A 15,616-nucleotide genomic window follows, 5' to 3' on the forward strand; every position below is an offset into this window, starting at 1 on the left:
ATTCTCAAGTTGTTTAAAATGCTCCTCCGCGTACTTATTCAAATCGACTCTTTATGTTTTCTATCTTAACTATAAATAAAATGTAGAAGAAATACCTTTACCATCAGAACGTGGAGTAAAATGAACAGTGTCATAATTGCTACACATAGCTGAAAATGCTAAAAAATGAGAGCAAAAATTGTATTCCACATTTAAGTAAAGAACATTATTGCAAAACATCAAAATACTCATAGGCAAGACAAAACTGACGGAAAATGAAACAATACTGTAAGAGCCACATCAAATGTTCAAATGTAACTATTTGTAAATCCAAAGAGGATTTGATCAGTGTTTAAGTTCTTAATGAGCTAGTGTTTGGGGGGAAAAAAAGGTGAAATAAAAATCTTTCAGCCTTAATCAAGGGTGGGCAATTATTTTGGGTGGCAGGTCACATTTCTTGTTTAATTTTTATACACAGGCCAACTAGATACCATGTAAGTTGAACAAAATTAGAATTGCAATTCAAATATTTACATTTTTAAGATAATATTTTACAATAATTGATGATCATATAAATGTACCAGCATTATTTTGCATGTAATCCCCATAAAAAATTAAACAAAAGGAAAAAATAGGGAGTTTCTAAATTCAATTGACTGATTTCAAAGAAAATTGTTTGGTGGGCCGGATAAAAAATCAAAACAGGCCGGATGTGGCCCGCGGGCCATAAAATGCCCAGGTCTGTCCTTAATTGTTAAATATATTCAAGTACAACATAAGTCCTCCATATCAAATGACTGATTTCTTTCATAATGAGATCAGCCCTACCCTAAAAAGTCATAGAGCCACCTGTCAATGGCTCTCTCATTAGCTAAAACATCTTTTTGCCAGTCAACATGCCACCTGAGATTAGCAATGACGTTGCTATAGTTTTTCCCAAGACTTTGCCGCCAAGCACCAAATTCTTTTTTATTGTAGGTATGGACAGTGGCAGAGACTTTTGGATAGTCGACAATGCTGCGTAACACTTTATCCAGATTTGCTTGCAACGCCGGGAACTGGGAAGCCACATTATGCAGCTCTTCCTTATCTTTGGTTAGGTCTAGAAAACAGAAAGACAAAGACTGATTGAATCTTACATTATTTCCCTGCTCGGATGAATAGGATGGGTTTGTTTGAGTAATGAGAGAACAGTTTCTGAACAACTCACCAAAAAGCTGCGGAGCTACACTTAGGCCATCTGCGTAGGCAATGTACTTCCACTTGCCACGTCTTAGCATGTATGTAGAAGCATTAACATTACAACCATGATATTCACTGAAAACCCAGTCTGGACGCTGTCTTTTGTGGAAAATGCTGTATTTAGATACCAGAGGAATGAGTGAGTGGCCACTGAGATTACTTCCTCCCGAAATATGAGCGATTTCTGCAAAATCCACAAAGATGTGTGGGTTAAAATTGAACTCCAACACTCGAAATCTGCCAGACATGTTTTTCAATTGCTTTTCGAATCTGAACTGTCAACATTTTCAAATGACCTTTTCTGTATTTCTTTACAGGTATATAACATTATATATTAATTAAAAAAAAACATTGGAAACTTGTTTTCTGCCTCCTTACCCAGGACAGTAGGATAAAGATCAACTAAAGATACAAGTTGGTTGACTTGCAAGCCAGACATTAGTCCAGGGCCCATGATGAGCAGGGGAACATGAGAACTGCCCTCAAACATTGACATCTTGTAGAATTGCCGGTGTTCCATAGCCAATTCTCCATGGTCAGATGTGAAAATCACAACAGTGTTGTGAAGGAGGCCTGTATCTCTAAGTGATGAAATGACCTGGCCTAGTGACAGAAAAAGATTGAGAAATGCTTAACGGGTATACCATTACACCATGTCATAGAGGAAATTCAACATAGGAAACGGTATTAACAATTATAATGTTATAACAATTCATTTTATGGTATTAAATAAAATCAGTAAAATAGGTAGTGCCACACACATACATGTGTGTATGTATAAGAGGGGAGTGGATCACCTTTTAAGGTTTGTGCCTTGTCTTTCAGAAAAACATAATTTGTTAAACTCATGATCAATCACTGGAAACATAATGGCGATTAACTAACCCAGCATGGCATCTGCTTCAGCACACATAGCATAATAAAAGGCCCGTATCCTTTTGACTTCATCCGTGGTAAAATTCCCACTGCAGTTTTTGGTGAAGGTGGAATAGTAGTCAACGGGATGCATGACAGATGTGGGTAGCCATTTAGGAACAGATACTTGATTGAAACAAACCTGGAGGTTGAAAATGCTGTTACAGTTGCATCATTAATTCAAAAGAGGAAACAAAATTAAGTTCTGCAAACAGCAGAGAGGAATTAGATTGAGGAGGAGAATCAGAGAAATCTTGCCTTTTTCAACCAATATGGTGAGGTTAGGAAGGTGGATCCTCCTGCAGTTGGCCCAAGAGATTCAGTTCTGTAGGTGTGAGGTAGATTGAGTCCAAGGTAAAGAGCAAATGGCTCCTCGGATAATGTAGCTGTTTGACGGATCCACTGAGTGGCCTTGTCTGTGTTTTTCCAGTCTACTGTATTGACTCTGACTGTGGACAAGTTCCCAACAATCTTTGTAACAGGCCGGCCCTCTTGGCTCAGAAGAAACTTCACGTCTCGTGTCCAAGCCTCAACTCGATTGCTACACAAATCCAGAAGAAAAGGAAAGCATAAAAGAAAAAAAGTCAGAGGTATGCAAAATAGGAAATAAATGAGAAGAAGCATTTCAGATTTTGTATATACTGATCTGGAAAAATAGGGACCCAGGTTTAGTCATTGATTCGTTTATGACTCATGTTGTGAGTTCATTTTGCATTTTTTTTTAATTATGTGCATCCCTGAGGTTGATTTTAGTTTGGTTTACCAATTTAGTCAAATACATTTTCTTGTTAATGATGACTAATCAAAAACACATTTATGACAGATTCTGCCTACCTGACAGAGTGATCACCGGAGGTGTAATCCAGCTTGCCTAACATCTTTGTACGATATCCATTAATTTCCAGCACATCCATCCATGTTGTTGCATTTGTATCAAGGCACTTGTAATTATTCCATGACTCAGTTAGGTGAACAAACTGCCCACTCCAGACAGCTGAAGAAACAGATATTTGAATAATATATACACAGCTCATGTGATTTCATAAACCCATTTAAATATTGATTCTGATATTTAATGGCTATAGCCTTGTTTTCAAAATCTGTTTACTTTGTGTCACGACATTCAAAAAATTCAAAATGTCTGAAGGAGCGGTATCACAGGTCATTCCTTTCTGCTGCTGTTAGTACAACCTTCACTGCTCAAAAAAGACAACAATGCTAATTATATCATGTGGAATATGACAACTCTCATCTCAAATATGTGCACAAACTTATTTGTAATCACTGTCTACACTAAATAAAGTCCACATTGTATATATTCTGACTGATAATGCATACTTGAATACAAGTTTTGTATTCTATTTCTTACCCCTATAGTCAATATTTCTGCACATTTATAGTTGTAACAATGTACATTTACAGATGGATTTGTTTTTCTGTACACTGTAGCAATTTCAATCAATAACTAGCACATTCATGGGTGGTAACTGTTTTACTGAATACTCGATCACTACAATCATCCACTCAATTGTAAATGTACAGCCACGTAAAGGCATTAATGCTATGTGTAACATTGTGTACAGCATGTTTATGCTCCTATTTGTTTCTTCTATCCTTAGTGTCCCTGCTGATGTTAACAATGGAAAATTCCCCATTGCAGAACTAATGAAGGATTGTCTTATCTGGCTTGATGATGGAATACATTTGGTTCATCATGATGAGAAGAGAAATTTAAAATCAACTTTAACAGCTACACTTCTTCTTTCGGCTTTTCCCTTCAGGGATTGCCACAGCGTAGCAACTTTCTCCATCTAATCCTATTCTCTGTATCCTCCTCTCTCACACCAATTACCTTCATATCCTCTCTCACTACATCCATAAATCTTCTCTTTGGTTCACTATGTCCGTAAACCAATACTATATGGCCAAAAGTATTCACTGACCTGCCTTGACTCCATATGAACTTAAGTGGCAGCACATTCCTAATCCATAGGGTTCAATATGACGCTGGTCCACCCTTTGCAGTTCTAACAGTTTCAACTCTTCTGAGAAGGCGGTGCACAAGGTTCAGGAGTATGTTTATGGGAATTTTTGACTGTTCTTCCAGAAGCGCATTTGTGAGGTCACACACTGATGTTGGACAAGAAGACCTGGCTCTCAGTCTCCGCTCTAATTCATCCCAAAAGTGTTCTATCAGGTTGAGGTCAAGACTCTGTGCAGGCCAGTCAAGTTCATCCACAACAGACTCTGTCAGTGATGTCTTTATGGACCTTGTTTTGTGCATAGTCATGTTGAAAAAGGAATGGGACAGCTCCTAACTGTTCCCACATAGCTAGGAGCATGCAATTGACCAAAATGTCTTGGTATGCTGAAGCTTTCAGAGTGCCTTTCACAGGAACTAAGGGGCCAAGCCCAGCTTCTGAAAAACAACCCCACAGCATAATCCCCCCTCCACAAACTTCACACTTAGCACAATGAAGTCAGACAAGTACGGTTCTCCTGGCAACTACCAGACCCAGACCTGTCCAATAGATTGCCAGATGGAGAACCACAATTTGTTACTCCAGAAAACACGTCTCCACTGCTCTAGAATCCGTTGGCAGCATGCTTTACACCACTACATCCAAGGCTGTGCATTACCCTTGTTGATATGTGGCTTGGATGCAGCTGCTCGGCCATGAACACCCATTCTATTGGAGGTCTGCAGCGATTGACTGCAGAAAGTTGGCAACTTCTTCACACTATGTGTGGCTCAGCATCCGCTGACCCTCTTTCATCAATTTACATGGCCTACCACTCATGGCTGAGTTGCTGTCCTTCCCAAACACTTCTATGTTTTTATAATACAACTGACCTGTGGAATATTCAGGAGTGAAGAAATTTCACGGCTGGATCTGTTGCACAAGTGGCATCCCATCACAGTTGATTTTATAAATTTTTGCCCATGGAGATGATAGGAACACCCGATTCCGATTTTTTAGATGGTTGAGGGAATACTTTTGGCCATATAGAGTATTTTCACCTCACAGTAAACCAGTCCGAGTTGTAGTGATGTGTGCATGTGTATGTGTGCATGTTCATGGGTGTGTGTACAGTATATATAAACTCAAACACCTGCTCTGGATGGGCAGCAGATGGGTGAGTTGGTGTAAGCACTGCTGAAAGTGACTCCAAGCTCTCTGAGGAAGTTTATAAATGGCAGCTGAACCACTCTGCTGCCAGGGTCAATGGTCAGCCTTCCATCCTTTTGAAAAGGGGGGATGTACAGTTAATATTTTAGAGCAAGAGAACAGTTGTTAGAAAAAAAAACTTCTATTTGCTATGGTATCCTAACAGAGTACTGAAACTTTAAAGAAAATACTCACAAATGCATCACTCATCACCATCACGATATTGGGACGCGTCCAGTTTTGGCACAAACTCTGATCGTATAGGGAGAAAAGAAAAATTAAAATCAATACTTGGTTGTTCATGACTGCGTTTCATTTCCAGAAGCGTTACACTCCTGGGGGACGACGCACGTAGAGTTCCAAACATCCTGTTTCCAAAACGTCAAAAGACTTTTCAAAATAAGAGCCGATTCAGGCGGAGCCTTAGTTTCTCCTGCAATTACAAATAATAACCTCTAGCCAGCAGCATTGACCCTCTTAATAATCTTTAAGGCTGCTGTTTGTTACTGTCAAAGTTGCATAGTTTGTCGCTATGATTGTTTAAAAAAAATCAGTTTCTTGAGTAACAAACTAAATGATTAAATTAGATTTAATTAAATTGAACTAGATGGACCTCGTTGTGGTACTGTACGCCTCGCAAAAAGAGAGACGGAAGGACCTCTAATTATCTAACAGAATTTGTGGACTTTCGTGAAAGTTGTTCCAACATTGGAATCTCACACACATATTACCTCTTGGATGAAGGAGGCCAGTGAAGGACTGTACTGATCAACAGGTGTGATCCTAATTTATTTTATACACCATAATGTCCACGGGGTGGCGTTTCACGTCCTTGGAGTAGTCCTTTCTGCAAACTGTGACTTTGCCACAATGAAAATCCCATTCTCAAATGCTGATTTGGGATTGGGATTCTCAACATTTGGAAAAAGAGGCTTTGTGGAAGTCTGCACCTACTGCTCTTTATCCTCAACTGGGGGGGGGGGAGGGGTTGTAGTATCTATGCCCCACAAGCAGTGTCAAAATGCAATTATGTTAGTGTTGGATATGTGTGTGTGTGTGTGTGTGTGTGTGTGTGTGTGTGTGTGTGTGTATGTGTGTGTGTGTGTGTGATTAGTTTTGGCTTACTTAAAGCTATATATTTACTAAAAAAAAACAAAGCAACAGTAACGCAAGATCTTAGGGCAGAATGATCATAGGGCATGGATGGATTTTTACAAAATCAGAGGTTACTGGGGGTTCTTTTCAAATGTTTTTGGGTCAGTCAGCAGACAATGTTGCTGAACAAGGCGGACTGGCTGTACTGGCTGTTACCTGCCTTCGAAAGCGGCCTCGACTTTCAGCTGTTTGACCAAACTTATCATCTGGCCCCCTGCCACTCTCTTCTCTCAGCCTTGTTCCAGAAGGCGGAAGGAGGGGGCGGCGAAGCCCCAGCGCATGCGCACAGGGTTGTTTTTCACATCATCAGTCGCTTAAAGTGAGCTGAGCTACGAGGTTTTCCTTGTCTTTGACTGGAGACCATCAGGCGGAGAGGCGGACGATAACAGCATCCATTGCTGTTATTTAGCCTTCACACAGCTCAATGAACTGCTTACAAAGAAACCACTGATCGTGCCTACTGCTTTTTGCAGGGCAGAGATACTGATCAGTGTCTAAAAACTGCATTACACCTTTTTTACGAAAGTATTTTTTCATAGACACTTTTTAAATATTTCTAGGTCTCTGTAGCCTTCTCCCTTCCACCATGGTGCTCGGAAAGGTAAAGAGCTTCACAGTAAGCTACGACTGTCTCAATGACAGCAACGTCCCCGTGTTTTCCAGCGGGGACTGTGTCTCAGGGAGGGTGGTCATCGAAGTTACGGGGGAAATCCGTGTGAAATCTCTGAAAATCCACGCAAAGGGATTTGCGAAAGTTCGCTGGACTGAATCGAGAAATGCTGGATCCAACACTGCCTACACGCAAAACTACACGGAAGAAGTGGAATACCTAAATCGCAAAGATGTTCTGATCGGACACGAGAGAGGTAAGAGTGGGTCTACTTCTCCGAGCAGTAGTTTGGGAGAAGCTGCCTGGGATGCTGTTTGTGTGTGTGATGGTGCAAGCCAAGGATGCAGTCCTGCTCCATGACACAAACTGCTATCTGTAAGCTTTACATAACAACAAAATGTAATCTAAGTCTAGATTTGGTACGTTTGCTGACACGCAGTGTCTTTCAAGTCTCCATCCTCACTTGTGTGAGTCAAGGTGTCAGAATGAATGACAGCCATACGCCAGCTGTATTTTTCACCAATTCGAGGAGGCAGACGAAAATTCTAGACGTTTTCGAGGCACTTCATCGCTGTTAAAACCCACAGCAACGTGTCCACACTCTCTGTTACAAAATTTTAACGCATTGCAATATGATATAGGGTGTTTCTTTGTGGTTTTTCTTAAGTTTCCACCCATTGTTCAAAGCGGTTCAATCCTGTTCAGAAAACTGGACCGGGAGGGGGCGGAGCCAAAGAGTAAGCCCCTCCCCTGGCTCGCTCTGATTGGTGTAGGTGCGCATGTGTGTCCAATGACATCACTCTTTTGCAGAGTGACAGAAAATCCCGCAACTTCTTCATAAAGGAATTATACTAAACTCTACGGTCCAAGTAATGCATAAAAAGCCAGAATATGCGTAATATCTCACCTCGGTCTCTGTTTGATAGCTATTGTTGAAAACACGACTTGCCCCCCCTTCATAATGTTTGTTCTTAATGCCCCCCCCTGCATTTTCGTTCATTTGGACATCAGTAATTTATAAGAACGGGCGCCCAAATATTTTAACACCGTAATACTTTCGACTGGCCCATTTGTCGCTCGGCTGTCGAGGATTTTGACACTCCAAGAGCGCTATTCGGTCACGTCCTGTGTGGCTGGTGTTTTATATCTTAAAGGATTCGCTGTTTTTAAAAGACCGCAAAGGTGTGTTATAACTATGTAAAATAGCCTTTCCTGGTGTAGGGGGGGAAAAACAGCTGGAAACAGCGGCGGTGGATGGTGTGGGAGGGAGGCTGGCTCAGCGGCGGTGTCGCACAGTGAATGCGTAATGAGAGCAGGAGGCTGTGAGAAGCTGCTCACACCGGTTTAGGCCGGTCTCCTCCTGCTGGAGTCTGCAGTTTGACTGACAGCTCCGCACTTGTTTACCACACGGCTGTTTGCTGGAGGGAGGGAGTGCTGAGCTGGCAGAAGCAGTAGCACACTCGGCCTGTAGATCCAGCTCTCCAAAGTCCCTGTCCTGTTTTCTTTCTTTTGATGAATAACCATGGAAAATTGCTGTTTTTTAACATCTATGTGCGGTAGTTTCTTGAGCCCAGCTATAAGGGAAAAATAGTCTTGAGGAAAACAGGACAAAGCTTGGTCTTTGTTACAGACTTTGTTTTTGTAGATTGCGGTATTATCATCGTCCTTTAATACCCTAGTTTGTCGTGTTGATCGGCATTCTCTATCGTACATGCATTTGGACATGGTTCTTTGTTTCCACACAAGCATTGTTTTTTTCACTGTTGTATCCCAACCCTCTTAGACCAATCAACTTCTAAGGTGTGAGCTAAATAGTGATCTGCTACTTCTTCCTAATCACAGACAGATATGATTGTAAAATCCATTTTTATTCTCTTTTGTCTCCCCCACCCTGTGTTTGTGGTATGACTTTCAGATGCCTTCGTAGAGCAATTTACACAGGTATGGTATACATGTGTTTGGAATATTGTCCTCCTTGTTTTTCAGAGGATGACAACTCTGAAGAAGGACTCACCACTATCCATTCAGGAAGACATGAGTATGCATTCAGCCTAGAGCTTCCACAGACGTGAGTCTCCTGATGTTACACCTGTGATGTGTATTATCCCTCAGCTGTATTGTCACTCAAATGGGACAAAAGTCATTGTTGTTGTTTTATTTTCCTCTGTTTTTTTTTTCTGTCCTGCAGACCTCTGGCTACCTCTTTTGAAGGGAAGCATGGCAGTGTGCGCTACTGGGTCAAGGCAGAGCTCCACAGGCCATGGCTCTTGCCTATGAAAACCAAGAAGGAATTCACAGTGTTCGAGCACATTGACATCAACACTCCATTATTGCTGGTAAGTTTTTTTTTTGTTTTTTTTCCCAGACTGATAATGACTAAAGAATCCATTTTTAACATTTTTTGCTTATTCGTCATTAATTATTTTCAGACCTTTAACAATTTACATACTCATCATTATAGAATTGTCAAATATATTTCAAAGTTATGTAACTTGGAGTGACGCGTTCACCTAATTGGACTGCTCTTTTGTTAATTTCCTTTTAGTCACCACAGGCCGGCACGAAAGACAAGACTCTTTGCTGTTGGTTCTGCACCTCAGGTCCTATTTCCCTAAGTGCTAAAATTGAAAGGAAGGGATACACCCCAGGTAAGAATACATCATGATACTGGTTGGTTTTCCTTAGATCAGATAATTAACGCAGATATCGCACATTACAAAGAATGTCATTTACAAAACAATGTCATCATAAATTCTTTTCTGTCCTATTCCAAACTCTGCAGGAGAGTCGATCCAGATCTTTGCAGAGATCGAGAATTGCTCATCCCGAATCGTGGTGCCAAAGGCAGCCATTTACCAGACGCAGACTTTCTATGCCAAAGGAAAGGTGAAAGAGGTCAAGCAGTTGGTGGCCAACTTGAGGGGAGAGTCTCTTTCCTCAGGCAAAACAGAGACCTGGAATGGCAAGATGTTGAAGATCCCACCCGTCTCACCCTCCATCCTGGACTGCAGCATCATCAGAGTTGAATACTCCCTCATGGTGAGTGCATTTTTGTAGCTTCTAATACAAATCAATGCCCATTCTCCATATTCCCCCATTTCAAAAACAAGATTGATACAGTCATTGATATTATCATTTTTGCATTACTCTTGCCATTGCTAAACTCTTATGGTGAAATGACCCAGCTGATTCAGCATTGCCAAATCTGAGTCCGGGATTGCACCAGGTGTTACCTCCACATAGTGCTAAGAGCATTATCCCAGAATATCTGTGACAACACCTGCCTGGAGCTTGCTTAAAACCTTTTCCCCTTTGAACAGACAGCTACTAGGTTGATGACTGTACCTTGCATAAGCGACTGACCTTAAGACGTTGACCCACATATTGACAAAGTAGTTCGCAACCTAGAAAGCCCAGCCATTGTGAGATCTGTCTCACAGTTCACTGAAAGGATAATGGATTAAACCAAAACTCAGTTCCAGTCTTGTTTTAACCATCCACAAATGACTTATTTAATGCTGGTTTTCTTGTGTGCTTAGGTATACGTGGACATACCAGGGGCAATAAACCTATCCTTAAACCTGCCCCTAGTTATTGGAACTATCCCTCTTCATCCCTTTGGTTCACGTACATCCAGTGTCAGCAGCCAATGCAGCATGAGCTGGCTGGGCATGGGTCTGCCTGAGAGGCCTGAAGGTAAGATGGATCTTGTTGACAAAAATAAATTAAAATATATATTGTTACAGTTTCGTATAATTCTCATAAATGCTAACACTTTTAATTAAACTTTCTCCGTAGCTCCTCCAAGCTATGCAGAAATTGTGACAGAAGAGCAGAGGCAGAGTAGTCTGGATGTTCCAGCAGCCCGCGAGGACCTGGACGGACCTCTTTTCGCCTACATTCATGAGTTCCGCTTTCAGCCCCCTCCTCTGTACTCTGAGGTCAGCAGCAAATGGCATGGAACATTTTTTTTTCCATTTCTGTTTCCATTCCAGAGTAAGTTAAATCAATTCTAAATAATCTCTCATTTTACTCACCAGATCGATCCTAACCCAGATCATACCGGCCGCACAGAGGTGCGCAGGCTTGATGCCTGTCCATCACGCTGAGGATCATCTGTCACTTTCCCCGAATGTCTCGGGGATCCCAAAGTAACCTTCGGGAACGTTCCAGCTTTGTTAACTTTTCGACATAAAGCCGCATTACTGAAGCGCTGTTGACAACAAGAGGAAAACAAAGAATTCAACCAATCAACAAAGACTGGGACTAACACCCACAGCTGAGTTGGGTTGGTCAAATCTGGCCCTGCCTTCCCTCACTGACAGAGACCGGCGGCACTGGTTTGGGCTATCGTTTCCTTCATGTGTGAGTCTGCTGAGGGTGGAATATGTATAGATGTACATATTCAAGCAGTAAGAAAACTCCACTAGTAGCAAGGAGGAAGAATCATCAAAACTGTGCCTCCTTAGCTCCAGTATACCGCCGATTCTCTCTGTACCCATGGCACATAAGGACATGGCATCTCACACAAAAAGAATGGTCGCTCATTTCCGGTCATTCCAGACTGCAGCAGAATCACCATCAGAAAATGGAATGAAGAGAAAAATCCAACAATCCCCACAATAAACCACCATATTGTGTATGAATGAACGCAGCACTCAACAACAAAGCAAAGACTAGGTCCTCCTGCCTCATTTGGGATTTTGTTTTGCACATTTTATTCTTTACTTGAGTTGTGTGGCTCAGTTTAATGAAACATTTGATAAATCACTAGTAGTTTGGTTGCGGGCTTGTAAGGCACCAGACTATGATGATAACACTGCAAGATAAACTTTCAATAATTTCACTTGCAGAACATTGAGCAACACAGAGAACAGGATTTGTTTTTTTTTTGTTTGTTTTTTGTTTTGGAGGATGGGACTGTAAAGGACAAGAACAATGCACTGAATTTTTCAAAGAAATATTATTTTCTCTTTGTGACATTTCCTGCGCAACGTCTAACAATAAGACTTGACTTACACAGCAAATCTGCAACGTACTCCCTTCACCTGGAAGCTTTTTGACATGTTGCCTCATTAGCTTGGATCCAAGTTTGGCTTCCCTCCTCTGAGTTTTTGTTGTGTCACTCTATTCTTGTTTTTTGCTCCGATCATAGAATAGATTTTAGCCTTTCTTGTGTTGAGATTGCTCTGGATTTGGACAAGGGGGGTTGCAGACTTGTAGTTGCCTCTCAAATTGAAAATGAAGACGCGTGTGTCTGTGTGTATGTGTGTGTATGTGTGGGTTTGTGTGTATTTGTGTGTATGTATGTGTGGGAGGGGGATGAAACAGATAAGAGGTGGTACATTGTTAGGAGGGAGAATTTCCTCAGTTTAATTGACTGTAGCCCCTCTACTTCTAATCTCAGGGCAAGCCAGGCTTGCATAACTGCCCTCAAAGCACTGTCTTGCATGGTCTTCTCACATTCCAAACAGTTGGAAAATAGAGAAAAAAAAGTTTTTAAATTGCACTGTTAAACAAATGATTTTTTTTTCAAACTTCTAAAATGAGATAAGACCCGAAGAGACAGGGGGCAGATTTCTTAGATGAATCACATTCCCTTTTTGTCCTGCTGCACTTGCCCATTTCATTCAAACACCTTTTTCGATCAGTACCAGACCAGTGAAGCCAAAATGCTTGTAATTAGAAAAGAAGAAAAAATGTTGTTAAAAAAAAAAAGGAACAATACTGCTTCTAAATTTTTGGGAGCAAACCCAGCACAAATGTAAGGCTGAGGATGTTGCTAAATGACTTTTCAGACTGGTCAGAACAAGTAGAAGTAGTAGGTTGATATGAGTAATACATTGGTTTTCTAACTCATTCAACCCAGAAGACCAGCTGAAATGTAGGTTTGACAAGGTCAGGAAAAAATTGAGCAGCACTTTTTTTTTTAATTACAGAGGAGAGGAAGAAGCATTAAAGCATTAAAATGGTGAAGGTCTGTGGAAAAACATTTGGTACTAACAATGCTCTTACGAGAGAATTTTACAGTAAAGCAGTGTTGTGTAGGACATGAATGAAATATTTAATCTTTTAAGATTAGTTGTTTTTATGTTTACATTTTAAAACATAGCTGGTGTGTGTGTGTGTGTGTGTGTGTGTGTGTGTGTGTGTGTGTGTGTGTGTGTGTGTGTGTGTGTGTGTGTGTGTGTGTGTTCCTGGCGATCCAGCTGGCAACTAAATACACCGCTTCTGACAGTAACTGACTGCAGATCATTCAAGTGATCTTATCTTAGTGGCCTTGACACAGAAAAGACCTGATGATACTTCATTTTTCAGCATCTATGTTGACCGTCAGTCTGCTTTTCTTTGTTTTTGTTTGTACCCATCTATATGTTTAAAATCTTTCCATGTTCATTCAAAAGGACAAAAAGGGAAGAAGAAAAAAAAGGCAAGTTTTGTAAGAAGTTATATCTTGGACAGGCGTCTTTATTGTTTTACTTAAGCTGAGAGGCGTTGACAGTAATTTTTCCATTCTTTTCTGGGCATTTGTATAGTTTGCTTCCTTGTTGTAACAAGCAGCATTACTGCATTAGTCCCCCCCCTAACCTCAAGCTTGGGGTGGCAGCTGTTGATCAGCGTTATCCCTGCTATGAGAAACACTTAGTTAACATGGGATAGCACACAAACAGCCAAATCTGCTCTAAATTGTATGTTTTATCCGCTTATGTTAGCTTGCAGATCTTGTTTGGATTTTTCTTAGGGAAACTGAATCAAGCTACATGGTAATGAATAAGCTTACACATATGTTTCAGGTTGGTCAATTCCATAGTCCAATTGCTTGGGCTTCTGAGTAGTCCAATGTCAAAACTAAGCTAAAATCCTGTCCTGAAAAAAGGGCGGGAACTGAAATGTTCAGAGAGAACAGGGAGATGGGATCTGAAACATTTTAGAAACAAAGTGCAATATCACTCACTGAAATTTCTTCATTCTCCATTTGTATGTCTATCCTTTTTTTGTCAGTTAATCATGATGATGTATAGATATTCTATGAATATACTATGTTCTGACTGATTTAATCCTTTGTCTAGTTCTTCCTTTTGATTTGAATAAATATTTTGTTTGAAAATACAATTAATAGTGTTTATTTTTCATGTGAAGCTGTGTATGTTCCTGTTTGCTTACATTTTATAAAGCTCAAGTTTTCAATATGTTCAGTCATCTTGAACATCAGTTGAAAGCATGAGCTCACATTTTAAACTTTAGCGCAGAACTGCCCCCAGTGGTGGCTCTCAGTAATAGCAACATTCATGCAGATGCTTTCCACATTGGACGGACTCAATTTTATCTGTTGTGGTTCTGTCGAAACAGGGACATTCGGTTTTTAAATTCCACAGAACACAGTAAGGTCAACCCCAAAAATGATGCCCATGCATGTGGAATTCCGGTCTTTGGCAGGTCTGTATTCTCAAAATGAATCTTTTTAAAGTTAGTCCACCTGATATGATCGATTTGAACAGAGAGCTTTGGGACAAATATGGTTTAAATGATGGTTTGAACTCATCTCTCTCTTTCTGACTGAATAATTGCTATGCTGTCTAGGATTCAAGGTTAAGTATGGAGAGACACTGGACGCTGAAACCATTTTTTTTTTCTTCAATATGGGGTGACCCAGATTACCATATATTACAGATCAAGTCTTGGACAATGATAGCTTTTCTTATATATCTAAAAACCCTAATCGTTGATGTCATTATTTGGTGTGTTAAAGGAAGCAGCCACCTCACTGCACCTCTTTCGAAGAAGTTCCAAGTGAAACTCAATCGTGCCCCATGGCCATAGGCCAAGTGACCCCAGGTCACCATATAGCAAACAAGTGATTTATTGATCTCTGTTGCTAAAAAAGAAACACAACCTCCCTACAGAGCAGCAACTGTGAATGCATTTACTTAAATTTAGTATTGACAAAATAAGAAAAGTTTTATATACTATGATATGTAGTGGAAAACAGTGAAGGTTTAGGTTGAAGAGGTATCAGTTAATTCTGAAGTAAGTAGGTAAAATAACAGAATAAATTGTAAAGCGTGAAGTTAATCAAAATAGCTTGAGTTTTTTGTATGTGGATTTACACATCATAGTTTGATATTTATTCATTTGTTTAATGTCATATAATATATGACTTTAGAACATTGCTGCTGTAACTACGCCTCCTCAGATTCATGTAACAGTGGCCACAAAAAACTTGTTTATAATGTTCTACGGGTTATTTTGTAAGCAGTTAATCAATTTTAATTGGAGAGAAATGGCTACTACGTCATTGCCTAAAAGTAATTGATTTTTATTGGAAACTAGGAGCACATATGAACACACGCTCAGCAATCACCGTGCACTACCATCCTTTGGGAATGGAAAGAATGTAAGTCCCGAGGTCAAACTGAAACAAAGTTCATCAAGTGAGATTTGAAAGGTATGAAAATCACGGCAGTTACGTAACAGAACCTGTGAGTTAGATTTTCCCTGTTGCACGAAAGAGACAGACCACTTTCCAATCCTGACATGTTAAATG

The 15,616-nt window shown here is 40.4% G+C and overlaps 2 protein-coding genes across 4 annotated transcripts; one reads left to right on the forward strand and one right to left on the reverse strand.

Moving 5' to 3' along the window:
• Positions 1–410: 410 nt before the first annotated feature.
• On the reverse strand, positions 411–5,682 carry arsk (arylsulfatase family, member K). The gene is made up of 8 exons (XM_086173899.1): positions 5,502–5,682; positions 5,251–5,380; positions 2,971–3,130; positions 2,395–2,677; positions 2,107–2,278; positions 1,600–1,824; positions 1,190–1,405; positions 411–1,081 (listed from the first exon to the last, which is right to left on the reverse strand). Exons 1-8 carry the CDS (start codon positions 5,607–5,609, stop codon positions 804–806), a joined length of 1,572 nt encoding a protein of 523 aa, XP_086030025.1. The 5' UTR covers positions 5,610–5,682; the 3' UTR covers positions 411–803.
• A 1,123-nt stretch (positions 5,683–6,805) lies between these two features.
• Positions 6,806–14,184, forward strand: arrdc3a (arrestin domain containing 3a). Of its 3 annotated transcripts, none has more exons than XM_086173431.1 (8): positions 6,806–7,327; positions 8,987–9,139; positions 9,260–9,407; positions 9,617–9,719; positions 9,854–10,110; positions 10,611–10,767; positions 10,870–11,012; positions 11,112–14,184. In XM_086173431.1, the coding sequence occupies exons 2-8, from the start codon at positions 9,015–9,017 to the stop codon at positions 11,178–11,180; spliced, it is 1,002 nt and encodes a 333-aa protein (XP_086029557.1). In that variant the 5' UTR covers positions 6,806–7,327; positions 8,987–9,014; the 3' UTR covers positions 11,181–14,184. The 3 variants fall into 3 exon arrangements, with proteins under 3 accessions (XP_086029557.1, XP_086029556.1, XP_086029558.1); XM_086173430.1 differs by having other exon boundaries at positions 6,813–7,327; positions 9,058–9,139; XM_086173432.1 differs by having other exon boundaries at positions 6,813–7,333; positions 9,001–9,139; positions 11,112–14,173.
• The last annotated feature ends 1,432 nt before the right edge of the window (positions 14,185–15,616 follow it).

The sequence above is a fragment of the Fistularia commersonii genome, chromosome 26 (genome assembly GCF_037954325.1).
Source record: "Fistularia commersonii isolate RoL2024-O1a breed Wild chromosome 26, RoL_Fcom_v1.0, whole genome shotgun sequence".
Taxonomy (NCBI): Eukaryota; Metazoa; Chordata; class Actinopteri; order Syngnathiformes; family Fistulariidae; genus Fistularia; species Fistularia commersonii.

Excerpts from the sequence above, each read along its gene's own strand:
- arsk (XM_086173899.1), bottom strand. The coding sequence starts at position 5,609 with ATGAACAACCAAGTATTGATTTTAATTTTTCTTTTCTCCCTATACGAT. Across the intron at positions 2,279-2,394 it reads CACCATATTGGTTGAAAAAG|GTTTGTTTCAATCAAGTATC; the intron begins GCAAGATTTCTC and ends TTCAACCTCCAG. Across the intron at positions 1,406-1,599 it reads TCTTTATCCTACTGTCCTGG|AAATCGCTCATATTTCGGGA; the intron begins GTAAGGAGGCAG and ends TGGATTTTGCAG.
- arrdc3a (XM_086173432.1), top strand. The coding sequence starts at position 7,048 with ATGGTGCTCGGAAAGGTAAAGAGCTTCACAGTAAGCTACGACTGTCTC. Across the intron at positions 9,140-9,259 it reads AGCCTAGAGCTTCCACAGAC|ACCTCTGGCTACCTCTTTTG; the intron begins GTGAGTCTCCTG and ends TCTGTCCTGCAG. Across the intron at positions 9,720-9,853 it reads AAGGAAGGGATACACCCCAG|GAGAGTCGATCCAGATCTTT; the intron begins GTAAGAATACAT and ends CAAACTCTGCAG.